General features: G+C 39.4%; 1 protein-coding gene across 4 annotated transcripts in view; it reads right to left on the bottom strand.

Moving 5' to 3' along the window:
* The window catches only part of TFCP2 (transcription factor CP2), a 121728-nt gene that overhangs the window by 35316 nt on the left and 61236 nt on the right, over positions 1 to 25176 (bottom strand). For all 4 annotated transcript variants that reach the window (XM_058308218.2, XM_058308219.2, XM_071218902.1 and 1 more), the window contains exons 2-3: positions 13375 to 13526; positions 12771 to 12847 (exon numbers count right to left, since the gene is read on the bottom strand). In XM_058308218.2, the coding sequence (XP_058164201.1) occupies positions 12771 to 12847; positions 13375 to 13526 (229 nt within the window). The remainder of the gene's footprint in view (positions 1 to 12770; positions 12848 to 13374; positions 13527 to 25176) is intronic.

Genomic DNA, 25176 nt, shown 5'->3' with positions numbered 1-25176 from the left:
AAGAAATAATTGCTGAAAATGTCCCCAATTGCATGAATATATACAACCAAGGTGCTCAAGAAACTCTCAACAGAATAAACCCAAACAGATCTAAACCGAGGCATATTACAATCAAACTCTTCAATGCCAAAGATAAAGAGAGATTTCTAAAAGCTACAAGAGAGAAGCAAAGTGTCACAATCAGGCAGTTTCAATAAGATTAAGTGCCAGTTTCTCATCAGAAACCATGGAGGCAAGAAGGCACTATGATGACTTAAGGGTCTGAAAGCTAAAAATTGCCAAACAAGACTTCTTTATATGGCAAAACTGCCTTTCAAAAATGCACAAGAAAAACAATGAAGGGGAGATGGTGGAGTAGGAAGTGCCAGGACTCAGTCCTTCCACCAAAACAGCAATTAAACAGGAAAGAGCTGCCTGAAACAACTATTTTGAAAAGCCAGAGGTCAGAAGAATACTGTACAGCCTGGAGGGAAGAACGGGAGGAAGAGGTCAATAAATTACAATAAAGAACTCTATAAGGGTGGCTACTGTTGCCCATCCCCACTTTCACAGCAGGCTGCCATGGAATTCAGTCCCTGGTTAGCTGCTGCTGATAGAAAGGGGAAAAAAAAAAATCCTCTCCCCCATGAAGCAGATGTAACTCCGTGGTTGAGCACCTTTCTCGTTGTACAAGGTCTCAGGTTTAATCCCTCGTACCTCCTAAAAAAAATCCTCTCCCCTAAGAACAGGTGTATGCATGGCCAATCACTGATCATGGCTTTTGATTAGCGAATTTGGTCACTAGGTCTTGGCTCAGAGGGCAGATATTATTGTTTCAATGTGCCTGGGAACGAAGGCAGTAACAGCCATTATTTCAACCCTCCATGGAGAGGGGCGGAGGCAATGGCAATTTAAAGATGTAGGACTTCCTCAGGGCTCGGGGAAAAGTTAGCTGTAGGACTGCATTTGCTGGACAGGCCAGGAAAGCTCAGCCTTAAGGAGGCATCAGAGAAGTTTCTGGCGCCCTTCTTGACCCCCTCCACAGGGCACTTTGGAGGTCATCTATGCCCCATTCACGTATCCCTTGCCCTGTTTTGGACGGAAAAGACCAAGTTGGGAAAGTTCTCCCTGGGGTGAACTCCTCGCAGAATGTGCTCCAGGAAAAAGCAACATTAGACAATGAAAGGGGTATAAAACTATAGAGGTCAACAGTCTGGGACAAAGGCCTGCTGGCTTCAGATACTCTGGAACAGAGGGGACAACCAAACGCCTATAAACAGGGGATCTCCAAAACAACTAAGAAGAACAAACGCAGGACAAGACAGAGGCCGAGTAAGACAGGGAAAACCCTGCGCACGACATTCACCTTAGGCAGACCTTCAAGATGGAGGAATGAAGGTCAAGAAAATCTCTCTCTTATCACCAGCTGTTTACAAAACCAGGAAACAGATATTCCAGGGAGTAAATCCCAGAATTAACATTTTAAAATATTAAAATACACAGTGTGCAAAATACAAGACAAAGAAACAGGAAATGATGGTCTATCCAAAAGAAGAGGATAAAAATACAGGAAAAATATAAAACAATGAAGGAAACAAGAATGTGGCATACTGAATAATGCCTTTTAAAAAATGATCTTAAAAATGCATAAGGAAGAGAACAGACAACTGGGGCGGAGGGTGGGAAGGGGAGAGAAATAAATAAAATAAATCTTAAAAAAAAAAAAAAAAAGCATAAGGAGGGAAGCAGACTTGGCCCAGTGGTTAGGGCATCTGTCTACCACATGGGAGGTCCGCGGTTCAAACCCCGGGCCTCCTTGACCCGTGTGGAGCTGGCCCATGTGCAGTGCTGATGCACACAAGGAGTGCCCTGCCACACAAAGGTGTCCCCATGTAGGGGAGCCCCATGCGCAAGGAGTGCGCCCCGTAAGGAGAGCTGCCCAGTGCGAAAGAAAGTGCAGCCTGCCCAGGAATGGACTGCCCACATGGAGAGTTGACGCAGCAAGATGATACAACAAAAAGAAACAGATTCCTGTGCCACTGACAACAACAAAAGCAGACGAAGAAGAACATGCAGCAAAAAGACACAGAGAACAGACAACGGAGAGGGGGGAAGGGGAGAGAAATTTAAAAATAAATAAATCTTAAAAAAAAAAAATCCAGCATCCCTTCTAAAAGAAAAAACAAACGGAGATGAAGAATAGAGAAAGATCTAAAGGTTATCATGAAAACAACGAATGAACAATATGAAAGTAGAACTAAAGAGATATAAATTTTATAAAGGAAACAAACTGATCTACTGGAGTTGAAGACCACAACCAATGAAATGAAAAATGGCCAGGAGGGCTGCAAGAACAAAATGGAGTGCACAGAAGATAGAATGAGTGAACTTAAGACAAGACACATGAAATGAGTAAGGCTGAGGAGCAGAAAGATAGAAGAAATATTAAAAGTGAAGATAGCCTAAGGCAGTTATGGGACACCATTAAACACTCCAAGTTATACATTATGGGAGTCCCAGAAGGGGAAGAAATAGAGAAAGGGGCAGAAGTGATACTCGAAGAAATAATGACAGAGAACTTCATAACTTAGCAAAAGATGTGAATAAGCACATTCAAGAAGCTCAGAGAACACCTACTAGGATAAACATGAAGAAAAATATACCATATCATGTATTGATAAGGTTATCAAATGCAAAAGACAAAATTCTGAATGCTGCAGGAGAAAAGCAACATGTTACACACAAGGGAATCACAATAAGACTGAGTGCCAATTTCTCATCAGAAACCATGGAGGCAAAGGGCAGTGGGTAGAAATACTTGAAGGGCTGAAAGAAAACAACAGTCAGCCAAGAATTTTATGTCCAACGAGACTCACTTTCAAAAATGAGGGGGAGAGTATGACATTCTCAGATGAACAAAAGCTAAAGGAATTCAATACTACTAGCAATGTTAAAAGGAGCTCTTCAGTTTCAAACAAAGAACACTAGACAGTTGTTCAAAGCAGCATAAAGAAATAAAGACATACAGTAAAGATAACCATTTGAGTAATTATAAATGTCAGTATTATTGCAGTGTATTGTTTGGTATGTAACGCCACTTTTTACTTCTTAAAGGTGCTAAAATGCAAATGCATAAAAAGTATTGCCAAAAAAAAAAAAAAAAGCTAAATCTAGTTTTTTGGACATATAATGTACAAAGATATCAGTGGCAACTAGTCCAAAAAAAACATGGAGAGATACAGAGGTATAGGAAAAGTATGTACACATTATTGACGTTAAGTTGGTATCAAACCAAATATATTTGTTATATGTTTAGGATGACAAATTGTAACCCTATGGTAACCATGAGGAAAAGAGATGAAAAATATATCCAGATAAAGATGAGAAAGCTTAATATAGTACAGCACAAGAAAGCAATTAAATATAAAAGGTTTAATGGAAGTGAGGGACAAAAAAGGTATAAGACTTAAAAAGGCTAAATAGCAAAATGATAGAAAAAGTCCTGTATTATCAGTAGTGACTCTAAACATAAATGGATTAAATTCTACAGTCAAAAGGTAGACATTGGCAGAATGGATAAAAGCATTATCCAACTATATGCCGTCTGCAAGAAACTCACCCTAAAGTCAAAGATACCAGGGAACAGATGTAGCTCAAGTGGTTGAGCACCTGCTTCCCATGTACAAGGTCCTGGGTTTGATCCCTGGTACCTCCTAAAACACATAAAAATAAACAACGGAAAAACCAACTCTCATTGCTGAGCATCTGCTCCCATGTGCAAGGTCCTGGGTTCATTCCCTGATACCTCCTTAAAAATAAATAAATAATTAATTTTAAAAATTTTTAAGTCAAATATACAAGTAGGTTGAAAGTGAAAGGATGGAAAAATATATACCATGCAAGTAGTAACCAAAAGAGATTTGGAGTGGCTACACTAATATTGGATAAAATAGACTTTTAAGTCAAAAACAGTTGTAAGGGACAAAGATGGTCACTATATACTGATAAAGGGTACAGTTTAAGAGGAAGATGTAACAGTTATAAACATATATGCAGCAGAGCCCCAAAATATATGAAGTAAATACTAACATATTTGAAGGGAGAAATTGATGGCTGAGAAATTGATGGCTCTATATTAATAGACTTTAACATAACATACTACTTTCAATAATGGATAAAGCATCTGGTCAGAAGATGTATAAGGAAGTACAGGACTTGAATGATAAACTAAACCAACTGGACCTAACAGATATATATATAGAACACTGCACCCAACAAAAACAATACACATTCTTCTAGCATATACATGGATCATTTTCCAGGGTAGAACACATGCTGGGTCACAAAACAAGTCTCAATAAATTCAAGATACTGAAATCATACAATGTATAGTCTCCAACACAATGGAATGAAGCTGGAAATCAATAATAGAGAATGGGAAAATTCATGAATACATAGAAATTAACCAACATACTCTTAAACAACCAATGGGTTAAAGAGGAAATCAGAAGCAAAATTAGGAAATATCTTGAGGTGAATGACAATTAAAATATAACAAATCGGGAAACAGATGTGCTCAACCAACTGGGCTCCCATCTACGATAGAGGAGGTCCAGCGTTCAATGCCCAGGGCCTTCTGATGAGGGCAAGCTGGCCCACATGGTGAGCTGACCCATGTGGGAATGTGGTCCCACGTAGGAGTGCCGCCCTACATGGGAATGCCACCCTGTGTGGGAAAGCCATCCTGCACAGGAGTGTCAGCCAATGTGGAGAGCTGGTGCAGCAAGATGACACAACAAGAGACACAGAGGAGAAAAAATAAGAAGACGTAGTAGAAAAGGAGCTGAGGTGGCACAAGAGAGTAATAGCCTCTCTCCCACTCTGGAAGGTCCCAGGATTGGTTCCCGGAGCTGCCTAATGAGAGAATACAGCAGACAGAGAAGAACACGCAGCAAATGGACACAGAGAGCAGGGGGAACAGGGTGCGAAGGGAGAAACAAATAAAAAACATATCTTTTAAAAAATAAATTAATTAAATAAAATAAAACAAAATACAACATACCAGAACTTATGGGAAGGCAGTGCTGAAAAGGAAATTTATAGCTCTAATGTTTACATTAAAAAAGAAGAGACTTCAAATCAGAAATCTAACCTCAAACAGGAATTCTAGAAGAAGAAGAGCAAACTAAACCCAAAGCAAGCAGAAGGAAAGAAATAACTAAGATTAGAACAAAAACAAACATACAATCCACAAAATCAAAAGTTGGTCTTTGAGGGAAGCAGATGTGGTTCAAGTGATAAGGGCTCTGCCTACCACCTGGGAGTACCTGGGTTTGATCCTTGGGGCCTCCTGGTGAAAAAGAGAAAGAATATCTGTGTGGCAAGCCAGTGCTTGCATGGCGAACTGAGTGCCCATGCAGTGAGCTGAGTGCCCGCGTGGTGAGCCAAGTGCCCATGTGAGTGCCTGCATGGTGAGCCAATGCCGACACAGCGAGCCAGTGCCTGCGTGGTGAGCTCAGTGCCCACGCAAGTGCCCATGTGGCAAGCTGAGCGCCAGTGCAAGTGCCTGCATGGTGAGCCAGTGGCCGTGCCAGTGAGTCACACAGCAAGATGAAGAAGCAACAAAGAGAGACAAAGGGGAGAGTCAAGGTGAAGCGCAGCAGAGACCAGGAATTGAGGCACAATTTACATGAAACCTCTCTCCCACAGGATCCAATCCCGGTGAATCCTAGAGGAGAAAGACAAGAAGAGAAGACAAAAAAAGAAAGAGACAGAAGATCACACAGTGAATGGACACAGACAGCAAAAACAGCAGGGTGGGGGAGAGGGGAGGGGAGGGAAAGAAAGAAATTTTTTTTTTTAAGTTGGTCTTTGAAAAGATCAAAAAAGCAACAATCCTTTAGGATACAAATAACAAAAATCAGAAATGGAAAGAGGGATATTACCACTGACCCAATGAAATAAAGAAAATCGTAACAGGATATTATGAACAACTGTATCAACAGTTTGTATCAACAAATTCAATAACCTAGATGAAATGGACAATTTTTATTTTTCAAAAGAGGTACCGGGGATTGAACCCAGGACCTAGTACACGGGAAACAGGCACTCGACCACTGACCTACATCCACTCCCCAACAAATTCTTAGAAACACACAGACTGCCTATATTGACTCAAGAAGAATCAAAAGATCTAAAATCAGTCAATCACTAGTAAAGCAATTGAGTCAGTATCAAAAACCTCCGAATAGAAAAGCCCAGGACCAGATGACTTCACAGGGAAATTCTACCAAATATTCAAAAAAGACTTAACTCCAATTCTGCTCAAAATCTTCCAAAAAACTGAAGAGGAGAGAACACTCCCTAACTGATTCTATAAGGCCAACATCTCCATCACACAAGCTGTATAAAGCTACCACCAGAAAAGAGAATTACAGGCCAATATCTTATGAATATAGATGCATAAATCCTCAAAAAATTATTTAGACAATTGTAAAACATAATCAAGTGGAATTTACTCTTGCTATACAAGAGTAGTTCAACAAAAGAAAATCAACTAATGTAATTAGTAGAATGAAAGGAAAAAACCACAATCATCTCAACTGACAAAGAAAAGGCATCTGACAAAATATAGAATCGTTTCTTGATAAAAACACTTAGAATTCCATAAATAGAGGGAAACTTCCTCAACATGATAAAGGACGTATATAAAAAGCCATATACTACTAACATGCTACTTAATGGTGGAAGACTGAAAGTTTTCCCTCTATTACCAGAAAAAAGACTATTTAACATTGTAAGTTCTTGCCAGAACAATTAGACAAAAAAAGAAAAAGGCTTCCAAATTGGAAAGAAGTAAAATGTTCTCTATGTGCAGATGACATGAACCTATACACAGAAAATACTGAAAAGTCTACAAGAAAACTTTTACCTAGAGTTAATAAATGAATTCAGCAAAGTGGCCGGGTACAAGATCAGCATTCAGGGGAGTGAATGCAGCTCAAGGGGTTCAGAGCCTGCTTCCCATGTACGAAGTCCTAGGTTCAATGCCCGCTCTATCAGTTGAGCCACATCCGCTTCCCGGCATTGACATCTTTTTCTTTTTTCCTTTCTAAAGATTTATTTATTTATTTATTTCTCTCCCCTTCCCTCCCCAACCCAGTTGTCTGTTCTCTGTGTCTATTTGCTGCATCTTCTTTGTCCGCTCCTGTTGTGGTCAGCGGCACAGGAATCTGTGTTTCTTTTTGTTGCGTCGTCTTATTGTGTCAGCTCTCCGTGTGTGCGGTGCCATTCCTGGGCAGGCTGCATTTTATTTCGCGCTGGGCGGCTCTCCTTACTGGGCGCACTCCTTGCGCGTGGTGCTCCCCTATGCGGGGGACACCCCTGCGTGACATGGCACTCCTGGGGCGCATCAGCACTGCACGTGGGCCAGCTCCACACGGGTTAAGAGGCCCAGGGTTTGAACCGTGGACCTCCCATGTGGTAGGCAGACGCCCTAACCACTGGGCCAAGTCCGCCGCCAGTAATGACATCTTAATCATATTTAGTGTTCCAATCCATGAACACAGAATAGCCTTCCATTTATTTAGATCTTCTTTAATTTCTTTTAGCAGTGTTTTGTAGTTTTCTGTGTACAAGTCCTTTATATTCTTGCTTAGAGTTATTCTTAGGTATTTGATTCTTTTAGTTGATGGAACTTTTTTCTTGATTTCTTATTTTGATTGTATATCACTTGTGTATAGAAACACTATACAGACAGAGCATCTGCCTACCATATGGGAGGTCCAGGGTTCAAACCCAGGGCCTCCTTGACCCGTGTGGTGAGCCGGTCCACATGCAGTGCTGATGCCTGCAAGCAGTGCCATGCCAGGCAGGGGTGTCCCCCGCATCGGGGAGCTCCACGCACAAGGAGTGCACCCTGCAAGGAGAGCCACCCCATGCAAAAAAAGCACAGCCTGCCCAGGAGTGGTGCTGCACACACAGAGAGCTGATGCAGCAAGATGATGCAACAAAAAAGAGACACAGATTCCCGGTGCCGCTGACAAGAATATAAGCGGACACAGAACAACACACAGTGAATGGACACAGAGAGCAGACAATGGGGTAGGGGGGAAGATGTCAATACCACCCAAAGAAATTTACAGATTCAATGCAATACCAATCAAAATTTCAACAACTTTCTTTGTAAAAAGAGAAAAGCCAATCATCAAATTTATATGGAAAGGTAAGGGGAATGAATAGCTAAAGCCATCCTGAAAAAGAAGAATGAAGTGGAGGACTCACACTTCCTAATTTTAAAACTTATTACACAGTCAAGTAATCGTGAATTCCCCACTGCTATCTCACTCTCCCTCAACCACTATCATGAACTTGGGATATATCCTTCCAGTACAATTTATACACTTCTGTACCATATAATGTGGTGTATTTTTCTAATTTTATAAATGGTATGTTGATGAATGTTAAAAAAAAAAACATAATTTTTTACAAAGCCACACTAATCAAAACAGCTTGGTACTGGCACAAAGACAGATACAGAATTGAGAGCTCGGAAATCAACCCTCACATTTATGGCCAACAGATTTTTGACAAGGTGCCAAAGACCACTCAATTGGGAAAGAATAGTTTCTTCAACAAACGGTGCTGGGAAAACTGGATTGCCAATTGCTGAAAGAAAAGAAGAACCCCTACCTCACACCATATACAAAATCAACTCATTTTGGATCAAAGACCTAAATATACCTAAATATGAGTCAAAACTATCAGACTCCTAGAAGAAAACATAGGGAAGCATCATCAGGCCCTTACTTTAGGTAATGGTTTCTTAGACTTTATACCCAAAGCACAAGCAGCAAAAGAAAAAACAGATATAAGGGAGCAGATATGGCTCAAGCAGTTGAGCGCCCACCTCCCAAATGGGAGGTCCCAGGTTCAGTTCCATGCCTCCTAAAGACGACAAACAAACAACAAGCAGACAACGAGCAGTCATCAACTGCTCATCAGCTTATGAGCAAGACTGAGCAAAAACAAATGAGCAAGGAGTAGATGTGGCTCAAGCAGTTGAGTGCCTGCCTCCCACATGGGAGGTCCCCGGTTTGGTTTCTGGTACCTCATAAGGAAAAACAAAACAAAACAAAAAACAGCAATGAGCAAAAACAATGAGCAGACGACAAGGACAAACAATAAAGAAAACCAACAACAACAAAAAAAACCAAATAGACAAGGGAGGCATCTGGGGGGGGGGGAGGATAGATAAATGGGACCTCATCAAAATAAAAAACTTTTGTTCCTCATAGGACTTTATCATGAAAGGAAAAAGACAACCTAAACAATGGGAGAAAATACTTGGAAACCACATATCTGATAAAGGAATAATATCCAGTATATATAACGAAAATTTTCAACTTAACAACAAAAAGACAAACAAACCAATTAAAAAATGGGCAAGGAAGAAGATGTGGCTCAAGCAGCGGGGTGCCCACCCTCCACATAAGCGGCACCAGGTTCAGTTCCCAGTGGCTCCTAAAGAAGTTGAGCTGATGGCGCAACAAACAGACGCTGCAACCAGCAGACACTGCAGCCAGCCAATGATACAGCCGGCAGGGAGCAGACATGGCTCAGGCAGTTGGGCACTCGCCTCCCACATGGGAGGTCCTGGGTTTGGTTCCCAGGGCTTCCCAGAGAAAACCAGCAGACAATAAGCAGAGAGATGAGGGAGACATCTCGGGGAGGGTGGTTGATTTTAAAAATAAGTAACTCTGGGAAAAAAAAAGGGCAAAAGACTTGAGCAGACATTTTCCGAAGAAGATAAACAAATGGCCTAAAAGCACATGAAATGATACTCACCATCATTAGCCATCAGGGAAATGCAAATCAAAACCCCAATGAGATACCGTTTCACACTATTAGAATGGCTGCTATTAAAAAAACAACAAAACAGAAATTAACAAGTGTTAGAGAGGATGTGGAGAAATGCAAACACTCATCTCTTACAGGAGGCAATGGAATGGTGCAGCTGCTGTGGAAGAGTTTGGCAGTTCCTCCGAATGCTAAATATAAAACTACCATGCAACCTGGCAATCCCGCTACTAGTTCAAAAGAACTGAAAGCAGGGGCTTGAACAGATACTTGCACACAGATGTACATAGCAGCATTATTCACGATTACCGAAAGACGGAAGCTACCGAAGTGCCCATAAAATGATGAATGGAAAAATAAAATGTGATCTATACATATAATAATATTATTTGGCCAAAAAAAATGAAATTCTGATATATGCAACAACACAGATGAGCCTTGAAGACATCGTGTTGAGTGAATCAAACCAAATACCAAAGGACAAATGTTGTATGATCTCACTGATTTGAAACAATTAGAATAAGCAAACTCAGAGTCAGAATCTAGTATATAGGTTACCAGTGGAAAGGGTATAGATAGAGAATAAGAAGTTAAGGCTTGGCCGGCAGACTTGGCCCGGTGGTTAGGGCATCCATCTACCACATGGGAGGTCCGTGGTTCAAACCCCAGGCCTCCCTGACCTGTGTGGAGCTGGCCCACGCGCAGTGCTGATGCGCACAGGAGTGCCCTGCAGCGCAGGGGTGTCCCCCGCATAGCACGCAGGGAGTGCGCCCCAGAAGTTAAGGCTTAAAATGTACAGGATTCCCAAATGGAATGATAGAAATGTTTAGATAATGGATGGTGGTAATGGTAGCACAACACTGTGAATGTAATATATATCTGAAATATATATCTGAACATGATTAAAGGGGGAAATAATAGATTGTATATGGTAACAGAATAAAAAATTTGTTAAAAGTCCATGGAACTATACTACACAAACAGTGAACCCTATGTTAAACCATGGACTTTAATTAATAATACAATTACAAAAATGTGCTAGCATCAATTGTTCAATTGTAATATATTTCACAACAATGCAAAGTGTTGGTGGTGGGGTTGTATATGGAAATCCTGTGTTTTAGTTATGATTGCTCTGCAAACCCACAACTTCTATAAAAAGGAAAAAAATTGTGAGAGAAATTAACTCATTCCCAGATAAAACAAAAACTGCGGGAGTTAATCATCACTAGACTAGCCCTACAAGAGATGCTAAAGAGATGCTAAAGAGTATTATGCAAGTTGAAAGGAAAGGACAATAGACCATAGATCAAAGTCACATGAAGAAATAAAAATCACCTACGAGGGTTACTGTTTCTAACTCTACTTTTTACTTCTTACAGGACTTAAAAGACAAATGCCTAAAATATAATGATCAATCAAGGTATTTGGACTCATAATGAATATACATGTAATTTATGACAAGCGCTACATAAGTCTGGGAGGATGGAAGGATACAGGAACAAAGTTTATGTATATTACTGAAGTTAAGTTGTTATCAAAGCAAATGATTTGATACATTAGATTTTAAGTCCCAGGGTAACTACAAAGAAAATACCAGAGAATATGCAAGCTCATAGACACACAAATTAGAGCATAGGTTGCCAGGCACAGGGGGCAAGGGGACTGACAAGGTAACTTAAAATGAGTCTAAGGTTTCTGTTTGAGGAGAGGGGAAAGTTTTAGTAATGGAAGGTGGTAAGGGTATGGCAACATAATGAATGTGATCAATGGTATTGTTGGGAGTGGTTGAGATGGGAAAATTTCATTATATATATGTTTCCAACACTAAAAAAAAGAAAGAACTAAAGAGGCAAAGACTATTAAAGGCAATACATAATCCTGGATGTACTCTAACAAGGTAATAGAGAAGGTTCAAAAGGACATTACTGGAACATTAAAAAATTGGAATATAGACTATAAGCTTTACATCAAAGTTAAATTTCTTTAATTTGATAATTACGCTTAAAGTGGACACATAAGTGAACGTCCTTGTTCTTAAAAAATGCATATGGCAATATTAAGTATTTAAGAAGAATGATGTATACAACCTACACTCAAGTGTCAGAAAATGAGTTGATAAATAGACTATTTGAATTTGGTGAATCCCAAAAAAAGGCTCTGTTTTTAAACTAATCCATTCCTGTGGGTGAGACCCTTTGATTGTATTAGATTTGGTAAGGGAACTTGATTAGATCACTTTTGATTGGACTAGTGAGGCATGACACTGGTTGGGTCTCTGAACTTTTGCTGGGTCTGATATAAATGAAGACATAGAGATACACAGAAAAGGGAGCTCTTCCATTTTGACCTGGCCATGTGAGAGAGAGGACTTGAGGATTGACAGCAGCAAAGCTGAAGCATAAGCCTCAAGAGGCTGGGCCCACAAGCAGCTCAAGGCTGAACTGATGGTGAGCCCAGAGGGGAAAGCAGGGACGTCAGAAGAGAATGGCTGCACTCTTGCTTTGCCACATGGTAGGACATCCTGATTACCAGTAGCTGATGTTGCCTTGATTTGGACATTTCATAGTCTCTGAACTGCAAGCTTCTACCCTAGTAAATTACCCATTATAAAAGCTAACACATTTCTGATACCTTGCATTGGCAGCCCTTTGACAAACTAAGACAGACAGATGGATAGACTGATGGGTATATAGAATGATAAGGCAAACATGGCAAAATGTTAAAACTGGTAGATCTAGGTATCTGGGGAATTAAGGCATATGGGAGTTCTCTGTGTGGGGTTTTAATTATTTTAGTTACTCTCCTGTAAGTATGAAAGCATTTCAAAATAAAAAGTTAAAAAAAAGAATATTTTCTTCCCCCAAAATCCAAAAGGGTCATTGAAAGAATATTGTTCAGAGGAATGGTTTACTCATTTTTTTTTTTTTTACCTTCACCAATTTGCCATTAATTTCTGGAAGCTCTCCTAGTTTCCTGTTGTCTAGCATTCGGATTTCATATGACTGTCCTGGAAGAAAAAATAATTACATATTATATTCATCACAAATTAACTTTTCCAAGCTTCAGAAAGAAATAAAATTTGGTTGTTTGAATAAGCAAGTATATAATGATATTATTAGCACTGGTAACAACTATAACCCTTTAGTATATGCTAGGCACACATTTATTTGATACAACTCTCTAAGGTATTATGAATCCATTTATATAGATAAAGAAATTATGAGTTTATGATCAAGGTCATATAACTGGTAAATAATAGAGTGGGGTAGGGTAGTATTTCTCATACAGTACCCAGTGGGGAGATCCAGGAAACAAGGATTAGAAAGAAGGAAATAGGAACCAAATATTGGCAGGGACACAAAAGAAACTAGTAATACATATCAAATATGCCATTGCAATTAATCTCTGAAGTAAGGCTTTTAATCTGAATGGATACACTAGAAAGACACAACTTTTTACATGTAAGTGTACCTAATAAAATGCCATGAATACAGTGGATCTGCACTAACATTAATGAATGAGAAAGTATCTAACCTTGATTGAGATATGTCAGTGTTTCATCATGGAGTTTCACTGCTGGAGAGGTAGCCGCACAAAGCACATACTGAAAAGGTAGGATTTTATTCTCATTATCAGGAGGCAAACTTGACTCTTCCTGCTTGAAAATGGGCAATGCAAGGACATCGCTGAAATAAAACAAATGAATTAAATTAATATCTAACAATAGTGCAAAAGCTGATTTATTGCTGAAACAATTTAACTGTAATCTGCTTTGGAAAACCATATACATTTCTCACTTTTGTGGAGTTTCTTTAACCCTTCGGTTCAGATTATCTGCTGATATCCCCCTGACCACACCAAAGTGAGTAATGAGAGAGATTCACTGGTAAAACAGAATAAGTATCCAAAGAGAGTGTTTATAGGAATGATAGACAGAGTCCTAAAGGGACCCTGAAAATTGTGGATGGAGTCCCAAAATTTAGATTTATGTAATTCATTAACAGTACTGTATTTGTTCTCAGGTACCAACTACAATATCTTTACAACTAAATCAGTTGATCTACTCTAAGGACTAAAACTAGGGCCAGCATTCCAATAAGCCACCTGAAAAGGACAAATCAATGACAAGTATATATCTCCAAATTAGCTAATATTCTGTTGAATGTAACTAATATTGAGCTGTCCCTATCAGTAATCTCTTCCAAGAAAAAGCTCCTTATATTTCTGTCTACCAGTTTGTGTAAATTTGCAAACCAAAGACACACATACAGTAATTCTAGCAAGTTAGTCATTCCAAGGTGCTAGTGGAAGAGTAAAGCACCAAGGCAGAGGTCCTAGGTTCCAGTACCTAAAACCTTAACTTAGGCAAGTGTTAGGTAAACACTCTGAATCTTCATTCCTTCATCGATAAAATGGGAATTTCATTTGCTATAAGAGCAAATATGTAAGAAAATATTTTTAAAAACCATAAGAGGGAATCCAAGATGTTGGAATAGGGAATGGCAGGCTGTGCTCCTCCTCCAAAAACTGTGGGAAGGTAGGCAGGCTTGCCTGGCATAAGAACAATTAACAGAAATAGTGAAAGCACATCACAGATTTTGTAATTAGTAGTGTTAACATATGAACATGATAGTACTTTTTTTGTTTTTTTTTCTTAAAGTAATGAAAATGCTCTAATATTGATTGAAGTGATGAATGCACCACTTGGTGATTACACCAAATGCCATGGATTGTACACTTTAGATGAACTGTACGGTTTATGAACCAAAAAATAAATAAATAAATAACAGGGTGGTTTGAGGGGAAAATACACCAAATGTAAAATGGACAATAGTGAATAGTAATGCTTTGATATGCTCTTTCATAATTTGTTATAAATGTTTCGCAACAACACAAGGTATTTGTAGTAGGGTCATGTATGGGAGCCCTGAATGATGCTATGCATGTTTGTTTTGCAAGTTCACAATTTTCATTATATACTTATTATGTATGTTCATGTATGAATGATAAAATCAATAAATTATTTTTAAAATGAAAAAGTAAAATAATTTTTAAAAACCTCCCAACCTAGAAGAACCCAGGACCAGATGGCTTCATAGGTAAATTCTACCAATCATTCCAAAAAAAAAACCTAATACCAATCCTGTTCAAAGAAGAAATTTCAAGAGAAATCAAAAAAATATCTCAAGATGAATGACAATGAGAATAAAACATATCAGAACCTATGGGATGCTGCAAAGGCAGTGTTGAGAGGAAAATTTATAGCCCTCAATGCTTGAATTAGAAAAGAAGAGCTAAAATCAATGACCTAACTACACAGCTGGATGAACTAGAAAAAGAACAGCAAGCTAATCCCAAAGCAAGCAGAAGAAATGAAATAACAAAGATTAGAGCAGAAATAAATGAAATTGAGAACAAAAAAAACAATAGAGAAAATTATTAAACCAAAAGTTGGTTCTTCAAAAAGTTTAACAGAAGACAAACCCTTAGCTAGACTGATTAAGAGAAAAAGAGAGAAGATGCATATAAATGAAATAAAAATGAAAAGGGGAACCCCACTACTGACCCCACAGAAATAAGAGAGATCATAAGAGGATACTATGAACAAATTTATGCTAAAATACTAGACAATGCAGATGAAAAAGAAAAAGTCCTAGGAATGTACAAACAACCTACACTGATGCTAGAAGAAATAGAAGACCTCAACAAACCAATCACAAGTAAAGAGACTGAAGCAGTCATCAAACAGCTCCCCAAAATGAAAAGCCCAGGACCAGATGGTTTCACAGGTGAGTTCTACCAAGCATTCAAATATTTAATACCAATCTTACTCAAGCTCTTCCAAAAAAATTGAACAAGAAGGAATGCTACCAAACTCATTCTATGAAGCCAATATCACCCTAATACCAAAGCCAGATAAAGATATTACAAATAAAGAAAATTACAGACCCATTTCTCTAATCTTTATTGAGGATGCATAAATCCTCAATAAAATACTTGCTAATCGAATCCAACAACACATTAGAAGAATTATTCATCATGATCAAGTGGGTTTTATACTAAGCATGCAAGGCTGGTTCAACACAAGAAAATCCATCAGCATAATACATCACGTTAATAAATCAAAGAAGAAAAATCACATGATCTTATCAATTGACACAGAAAAGGAATATGACAAAACACAGCATCCTTTCTTGATAAAAATACTACAAAAAATAAGAATTGAAGGAAACTTTCTCAACATGATAAAGGCCATATATGAAAAACCCACAGCTAACATTGTACTCAATGGTGAAAGACTAACAGCTTTCCCGTTGAGATCAGGGACAAGACAAGGATGCCCACTTTCACCATTGTTGTTCAATATAGTGCTAGAGGTTCTAGCTAGAGTGATCAGGCAAGAAAAAGAAATAAAAGGCATCCGAATTGGAAAGGAAGAATTAAAACTTACACTATTCACAGATGATATGATTATGTATCTAGAAAGTCCTAAAAAATCTACAACAAAGCTGCTAGAGCTAATAAATGATTTCAGTAGAGCATCAGGATACAAGATCAATACACAAAAATCAGTGGTGTTTCTATATACTAATAATGCACAATTGGAGGAGGAAGTCAGGGAAAAATTCCATTTACAATAGCAACTAAAATAATCAAATATTTAGGAATAAACTTAACCAAGGATACAAAGCACTGGGATTCAGAAAACTATAATGCAGCGATAAAAGAAATTTAAAAAGACCTAAATAATGGGAAGAATATTCCATGCTCATGAATTGGAAGACTAAATATCATTAAGATGCCAATTATACCCAAATTGATATACAGATTCAAAGCAATCCCAATAAAAATTCCACCAGCATTTTTTAAGCAAATGGAAAACACGATTATCAAACTTATCTGGGAGGGTAAGAGGCCCTGAAAAGCCAGAAACATCTTAAAAAGGAAAAGTGAAGTTGGAGGACTCTCACCTTCCAGACTTTAAATCATATTACCTAGCTACAGTGGTAAAAACAGCATGGTATTGGCATAAAGATAGACACATAGACCAATGGACCTGAACTGATGGTTCAAAAACAGAGCCTCACATATACAGCCAAGTGATTTTTTTTTCTCTTTCCCTACCCCCATTGTCTGCTCTCTGTGTCCATTCGCTGTATGATCTTCGTCGGCTTGCATTCTTGTCAGTGGCACCGGGAATCTGTGTCTCTTTTTTGTTGCATCATCTTGCTGCATCAGTTCTCTGTGTGTGCAGCGCCACTACTGGGCAGGTTGTGCTTTTCTCATGTGGGGCGGCTTTCCTTACAGGGTGCACTCCTTGTGCACACGGTTCCCCTATGCGGGGGATACCCCTGCATGGCACTGCATTCCTTGTGCGCGTCAGCACTGCACATGGGCCAGCTCACCGCAGGTCAGGGGACCCTGGGTTTGAACCCTGGACCTCCCATGTGGTAGGTGGATGCTCTATCAGTTGAGCCAAATCCGCTCTCTACCATGTGATTTTTAACAAGCCTGTCAAGCCCTCCCAGTTGGGGCAGAAAGTTTATTCAACAAATGGTTTTGGCCAAAAGAAAGAAAGAAGACCCCTATCTCACACCTTATACAAAAATTAACTCAAAATGGATCAAAGACCTAAATAGAAAAGGAAGTACAATAAAGCTCCTGGAAGAAAATTAGGGAAACATCCTCAAGACCTGGTGGTAGGTGGTGGATTCTTAAACTTTACACCAAAAGCACAAGTAATGAAAGAAAACATGGATAAATGGGACCTCCTCAAACTTAAACATTTCTGTGATTCAAAGGACTTCATCAAGAAGGTAAAAAAGCAGCCCAATCAATGGGAGAAAATATTCAGAAACCACTTATCTGTTAAGGGTTTGATTTCCATTCCATACAAAGAGATCATACAACTCAACAATACAAGAGCAAGCAATCCTATTTTAAAATGGGCAAAAGAGGGAAACGGACTTTGGCCCAGTGGTTAGGGCGTCCGTCTACCATATGGGAGGTCCGCGGTTCAAACCCCGGGCCTCCTTGACCCAGTGTGGAGCTGGCCATGCGCAGTGCTGATGCGCGCAAGGAGTGCCGTGCCACGCAAGGGTGTCCCCCGCGTGGGGGAGCCCCACGCGCAAGGAGTGCGCCCGTGAGGAATGCCGCCCAGCGTGAAAAGAAAGTGCAGCCTGCCCAGGAATGGCGCCGCCCACACTTCCTGTACCGCTGACGACAACAGAAGCGGACAAAGAAACAAGACGCAGCAAATAGACACCAAGAACAGACAACCAGGGGAGGGGGGAAAATTAAATAAATAAATAAATCTTTAAAAAAAATAAAATAAAATAAAAAATAAAATGGGCAAAAGATTTAAATAGCCATTTCTCCAAAGAAGAAAATACAAGTGGCCAAAAAGCACATGAAAAAATGGTCCATATCACTAGCTATTAGGGAAATGCAAATTAAAGCAACAATGAGATATCATCTAACATCACATAGAATGGTCATTACTAAAAAAACAAAACAATAAGTGCTGGAGAGGATGTGGAGAAATAGGAAAACTCCTTCACTGTTGGTGGGAGTGTAAAATGGTGCAGCCTCTGTGGAAGACACTTTGGTGGTTCCTCAGGAAGCTAAAAATAGAACTGACAAATGATCCAGCAATTCCTCTACTAGGAATATATCCAGAAAGAACTAAAAACTATGACATGAACAGCTATCTGCACACCAATGTTCATAACAGTGTTGTTCACAATTGCCAAAAGATGAAAACAACCCAAGTGTCCATCCACCAATGCATGGATAAACAAAATGTGGCATATACGTACAATGGAATACTATGCTGCAGTAAGAAGAAATGAAATTGGGACATATGTGATAATATGGATGAGTCTTGAAGACATACTAAGTGAAATAAGCCAGACACAAAAGGACAAATACTGCATTGTCTCATTAATATGAACTAAATACAAATAATAAACACATGGAATTAAAACCTAGAGTATAAGTTATTAGGAGATAAGAGCAGGGTTGAGAAGAAGTATGGATGTTTAATGTATGTAGAAGTTTTAATTAACTTAACTGTAAAAGTGTGGAGATGGATAGAGTTGATAGTAACACATTATAGTGAGTAACAACTGGTTTATAAATGGGATTGTGACTCAGAAAGGTAGTCTGGGGAAGTAAATGTCAATAGAAAGAAAACCAAAGAATAATCAAAGGACTGAATAAAACAGTGAACCCAGAGGCAGTTGAGAATGGTGGTTAAGGGTACAAATGCAAGAGTCCTTCTGTGAGCTATAGCAGATGTACATCACTATTGCAGGGTGATAGGAATATGGAGAAACATGGGAAAACTACAATTGGTGTGACCTATAATATGGTTAACAGCAATACTATAATATTCTTGCATCAATGCCAAAGCTGTACTGGTTGATAATGGAGGTGTATGGAAAAAGTGTGCCAAATGTATGCTATAGACCATGACTGGTGGTAATAGTCTGATGATATTGTTTAATAATCTGTAACAAATGTTCCACCAGGGTATGGAGTTATATGGGAAATCTACATATCTGAATGATTGTTTTGCAAGTTCACAATATCTGTAACAAAAATATATTTTTAAAAAAATGGGTTGGGGGGAAAATACACCAAATATAAGTGAATGACTATAGTTGGTAGTAATATTTTGACGATGTTCTTGCATAGTTTGTAACAAATGTTTCACAACAATGCAGAGTTGGTGGACGGGTAATGTATGAGACCCCTGTGTGATGTTATGTATGTTTATTTTGTAAGTTCACAATCTTTACTATACACTCATTGTTTATGCATGTTCATGTATGAATGATATACTTCAATTTTTACAAATTGTTAAAAAAAACCCAACCAAACAAAAAAACCTCCCAACCAAGAAGAACCCAGGACCAGATGGCTTCATAGGTAAATTCTACCAATCATTCCAAAAAAAAATTAATACCAATCCTGCTCAAACTCTTCCAAAATATCAAATAGGAGGCAACATTACTTAGCTCATTCTATGATGCCAACATCACCCTAATACCAAAGCCACATAAAGACATTAAAAGGGAAAGAAAAAAAAAGCTTCAGACCAATCTCTTTAATGAACTTAGATGCAAAACTCAACAAAATACCTGCTAAATCAATCCAACAACACATTCAAACAAATTATACACCATGATCAAATCGGTTTTAACCTAGGTATGTAAGGATAGTTCAACATAAGAAAATCAATCAATGTAACACACCACATCAACAGACTGAAGGGAAAAAATGATGTGATCAATCTCTAGCGATGCAGAAAAGGCATTCGACAAAATACAGCAGGATAGTCTCTTCAACAAATGATACTTGGAGAAGCAGATATCCATACCCAAAGAAATAAAAGGGGTCACCATCTCACATCGTATACAATAGGAACACTCATCCACTGCTGGTAGGAATGCAGACTGGTGCAGCCACTGAGGAGGAAGGTTCAGTGAATCCTCAGGAAGCTAGTATAGAATTGCCATAAAATCTGGCAATCCCACTACTGAGAATATACCCAGAAGAATTGAAAGCAAGGATGCAAACAGATATATGCACACAAATGCTCATCACAGAATTACTCACAATTGCAAAAACATGGAAGCAACCCAAGTGTCCATCAATGGATGAATGGATAAACAAAATTTGGTATAAGAAGGAATGAAGTATTGATACATGCAAGAACATGGATAAACCTTCAAGACTTTATGTTGAGTGAAGTAAGCTAGTCACTAAAGGACAAATACAACATGATCTCACTTATATGAACTAAGGACATTAAGCAGACTCATGGAGGTAGAGAACGGATGATAGCTCACCAGGAGATAGAAAGGGAGCAGAGTGATGAGCTGAAGCTTAATCTGGGCAGAATATATAAGATGGATGGTGTCAGTTTGGCAATTACAGGGGTGATGTTGGTACAACAGTGTGATTAGGGTTGATGGTGCTGGAGTGTGAGTGTGAGCAGGACTGGGGGGAGGGGTTGATAATACAACTGTGGGAGAATTCTTTTGGTATCTATGGCAGGGGAGGGTCACTGGTGCTAGGTATCAGTGATAAGGGGATGTATAGGGAAGGTAAAATTGGGACATGCCTCTATGGAATATGAATGTGTTCATGTTGTCAAAAGATGTTATCTCGGTGGGTGGAGACCCACAACAATAATCAACAAAATATTAAACTGGAGAGTCCTGCTATGTTTTCAAATAGAGTAGCAAGAATCTCTAGAGTACATAGGTAGCACCTAAAAGGAAAACAATATGCCAAGCCTATGATATTAATGCTTGTATTTATGAGGCTTATTCTTATGAAATTGAAACTTAGACTAATCATTAATATTGCCTAAGAGTTACCTCCTGGAAACTTCTGTGTTACTCAAATATAGAGAGCTTCCCTCTAAGCCAAACTCAGCAAATACTCACTACCTTCTCCCTGCTATGAGACAAGACTCCCAGGGATAAGCCTCCTTGGCACTGAGGAATTAATACAATACCTTAACCAATGATGCATATGGAAAAATATCTTGACCAAAAGAGGGAAACATTAAATACAAAAGAGTTTTTATTTTTATGCCTAAGATACTTCAAAGTGAAGTGGGAGGGCGTTTCAGAGTTTACACTTATGTACACCCAGGCAGAACTCACTAACTGCCATAGTAAACAAAACTGAAACAGGGGTATTCCTAAGGGCTCTCAGGCAAGACACACAGCCCCATGAAATCAGCAACCTGGAGGTAGGCCTTACCTTGGAATAGATGAGAATCTATTTCTCTAATGAACAGAGTTAGACACATTTGTATATTCCCTACACATGATTTTTCTATCCCTTTTATTTGAACCTACAATTAGCACTATACTGGTTAAATATGTGCCCCAGAGACTTAACTCTTTGATTTGATCATATGATGGTTGAACCCTGAACCTCAGCAGAGTTACCGCCAACACCTACCCTCCAATTCATAGGATTAATCAGAACAACTAACAAAAAGATAATGATCAGCAACCCCCCTGTCAAAAAACAAAGAGTATCTACAATTGCAAGCAAAACAGTTCCTTCAATCTACCCCATAAGATCTCAAACCCTTCTCAATCTGAAGCAGAACAGGCATCACCATCCCAAATCCTCAAGACTGAAGAATGAAAAAGCATTAAGGGAGACTACAACCATGGATCAAAGTAGACTTACTATTATTGTAGCAATGGAAGAACCTGTAACATTGATATAAAGATAGTGATGACCAGAGGTTCTTTGGGGAGGGGAGGGAAAGAACAGGTAGAACATATGGCATTGGAATTGTACTACATGATATTGTAATGACAAATACAGGCTATTATACATTTTGTCAAATTCTATATTTTGTACAGTGAAAAATGTAAACCATAATGTAAACTATAGACCATGGTTAGTAACAAAGCTTCAATATTTGTTCATCAAGCGTAACAAATGTACCACATGATGTAAGATGTCGTTATTAGTGGTGAAAAACGTGGGAGAGGAAGGGCATAGAGGTATATGGGAATTCCCTATACTTTCTATATAACTTTCATGCAATCTAAAACTTCTCTATAGTTATTATATGGAAAAAATATATTAAATATAATAGAGAGGGAAGCAGACTTGGCCTAATGGATAGGGTGCCCGCCTACCACATGGGAGGTCCACGGTTCAAACCACGGGCCTCCTTGACCTGTGTGGAGCTGGCCCATGAGCAGTGCTGATGCGCACAAGGAGTGCTGTGCCACACAGGGGTGTTCCCTGCATAGGGGATCCCCATGCACAAGGAGTGCACCCCGTAAGGAGATCCACCCAGTGTGAAAGAAAGTGCAGCCTGCTCAAGAATGGCACTGCACACACGGAGAGCTGACACAAGATGATACAACAAAAAAACAGAGATTTCCGGTGCCACTGATAAGGATAGAAGCAGTCACAGAAGAACAAACAGCGAATGGACACAGAAAGCAGACAGCTGGGGGGGTAAGGAGACAGAAATAAATAAAAAATAAATCTTTTAAAAATAAATAAATAATAGAGAATATCAGAGTGCAATACACATTTAAAAAAATAAAACTGAAACAAGACGCAGCAAATAGACACAGAGAACAGACAGCTGGGGGGGAGTTAAATAAATAAATAAAAATCTTTTTGAATAAATAAATAAAATAAAACTTATTTCAGTTTAAAAACACCATAAGGTGCTAAAATAGATATAAATGATTGGAAATAATTTCCCCTCATAAGTTCTAGCCCTGGATTAGTGGGAAAGAATATCCTGGTCCCCTAGAGAAGTAATGTCCTGATCAACATTTACCCCAAATCAAATTTTAAAAGGATCTTAAGGGGAGCCGGTGTAGCTTAGTGGTTGAGTGCCAGCTTCCCATATACAAGGTATGAGGTTCAATCGCTGGCCCTGGTACCTCAAAAAAAAAAAAAGAATCATAAAATACTTACAAAGTGAAAAAGACTGACAATGCAAATGATGTCAGAGTTGTAGAGCACCCACAACTCTCATACTTTGCCAGTGGAAATATAAAATGATACAACTACTTTAGAAAAAGTTATGGCAGTTTCCTGTAAAAGGTTTGGGAGGATGGTAGATTAGAAAGACACAGGACATCCTATTCTCTCAGAAAAATAGCTAGAGGACAGGCAGAAATGACCTGGGAAAAATATTCTAGGGTTTAGGACACCAGGGGAAGGCTGGTAACACCCTGAAGAGACAGGGGCACAGAAAAAGAATCTTGAGGGAAAGACTGAGTAGAAGCGAAAGCTGCAGCCGCTGGCACCCTTCCCCCACCCTAGGAGCGAGAATTTTGAGTTCTCCAGCCTCTGGCTAGCAGCTACAGAAAAAAGGGACCACAGGGATCTACCTCCCCAGGACAGGGGAGAAAAAACGATGCAGTCTAAGTCTGAATCAGCTTTTGTCTCACAAATTTGGTCTGCTGTGTCCTACAAGCACTTCCAGGAAGGGTGGGGTCTTGCCATTGTTGGCCCTGGAAGCAATCACCCTCTCAATCATCACCCTCCCTGCTGACCAGAACTGATTACTAAAGACACAGAGAGGAATGGAGGTATTTCCAAACACGGTAAAGGGAGGGGGCTGCCTGGAAAGGCTGGAAAACCTTTGAAAATGTTTGAATTGCCAGGCTCTTAGCCTCAGGAATGATGCTCTGTGACACTGATCTTTTCCATGTTTCAGTAAACACTCGCCAACCAGGCTTTGAACTGAGAAGGTTACCGAGAAGCACCATCTCCTGGCTGACAAAGGAAGTGCATGTGAGGAATTGAAAAAAAGTAAGTAAAAAAGGCATTTTTACTCCTTTACAACCTCCTTCCCTAAGGCCCTTGGAAGCAGGTATGCAACCCATTACTCGGTCCTGCGTCCAGATTTGAGCAACTAACACGTACAATCCTAAAGACCCAGAACATGTGGAGCCAAGAATCAAAGAACAGCAGTAACACAGCCTCTCACCACTATATCCCTATGCAAGAGAGAAAAAATTGAGCATCAGAGTAAACTCACCATCATAATCAGATCCCATATACCAGCAAAAAATTACAAGCCACACTAAGAAAATGGAAGAAATGGCCTAAGAAAAGGAATATTCCAAAGCTCCAGATGAGACATAGGATTTGAGAGAACTAATCAAGATTCATACAAATTTCCAAAATCAAATTACTGAGTTGAAAGACAACATGGCTAAAGAAATAAATGAAATCAAGGAGAAACCAGGCAAGCACTAAGAAGAATTTGAAAACCTGAATAGAAAAGTTTGTAGGAATGAAAGACAAGATAGATGAGATCAAAAATACATTAGAGGGAAACAGAGTTGGCCCAGTGGTTAGGGTGTCAGTCTACCACATGGGAGGTTCGCGGTTCAAAACCCAGGCCTCCTTGACCCGTGTGGAGCTGGCCCATGCGCAGTGCTGATGCGCACAAGGAGTGCTGTGCCACACAGGGGTGTCCCCCGCATAGGGGAGCCCCACGCACAAAGAGTGCGCCCCGTAAGGAGAGCCGCCCAGCGCGAAAGAAAGTGCAGGCTGCCCAGGAATGGCGCTGCACACACGGAGAACTGACACAACAAGATGACGCAACAAAGAGAAACACAGATTCCCGTGCCGCTGACAACAACAGAAGCGGACAAAGAAGACGACGCAGCAAATAGACACAGAAAACAGACAACCGGGGTGGGGGAGGGAGGTGACAACAACAGAAGTGGACAAAGAAGATGACAGAACAAATAGACACAGAGAACAGACAACCAGGGCGGGGGGGAGGAGGAGGAGAAATAAATAAATAAC

Source organism: Dasypus novemcinctus, chromosome 12 (genome assembly GCF_030445035.2).
Source record: "Dasypus novemcinctus isolate mDasNov1 chromosome 12, mDasNov1.1.hap2, whole genome shotgun sequence".
Classification (NCBI taxonomy): domain Eukaryota; kingdom Metazoa; phylum Chordata; class Mammalia; order Cingulata; family Dasypodidae; genus Dasypus; species Dasypus novemcinctus.
Note: the sequence above shows the minus strand (reverse complement) of the source record. Positions and strands in the feature narration are given on the sequence as shown.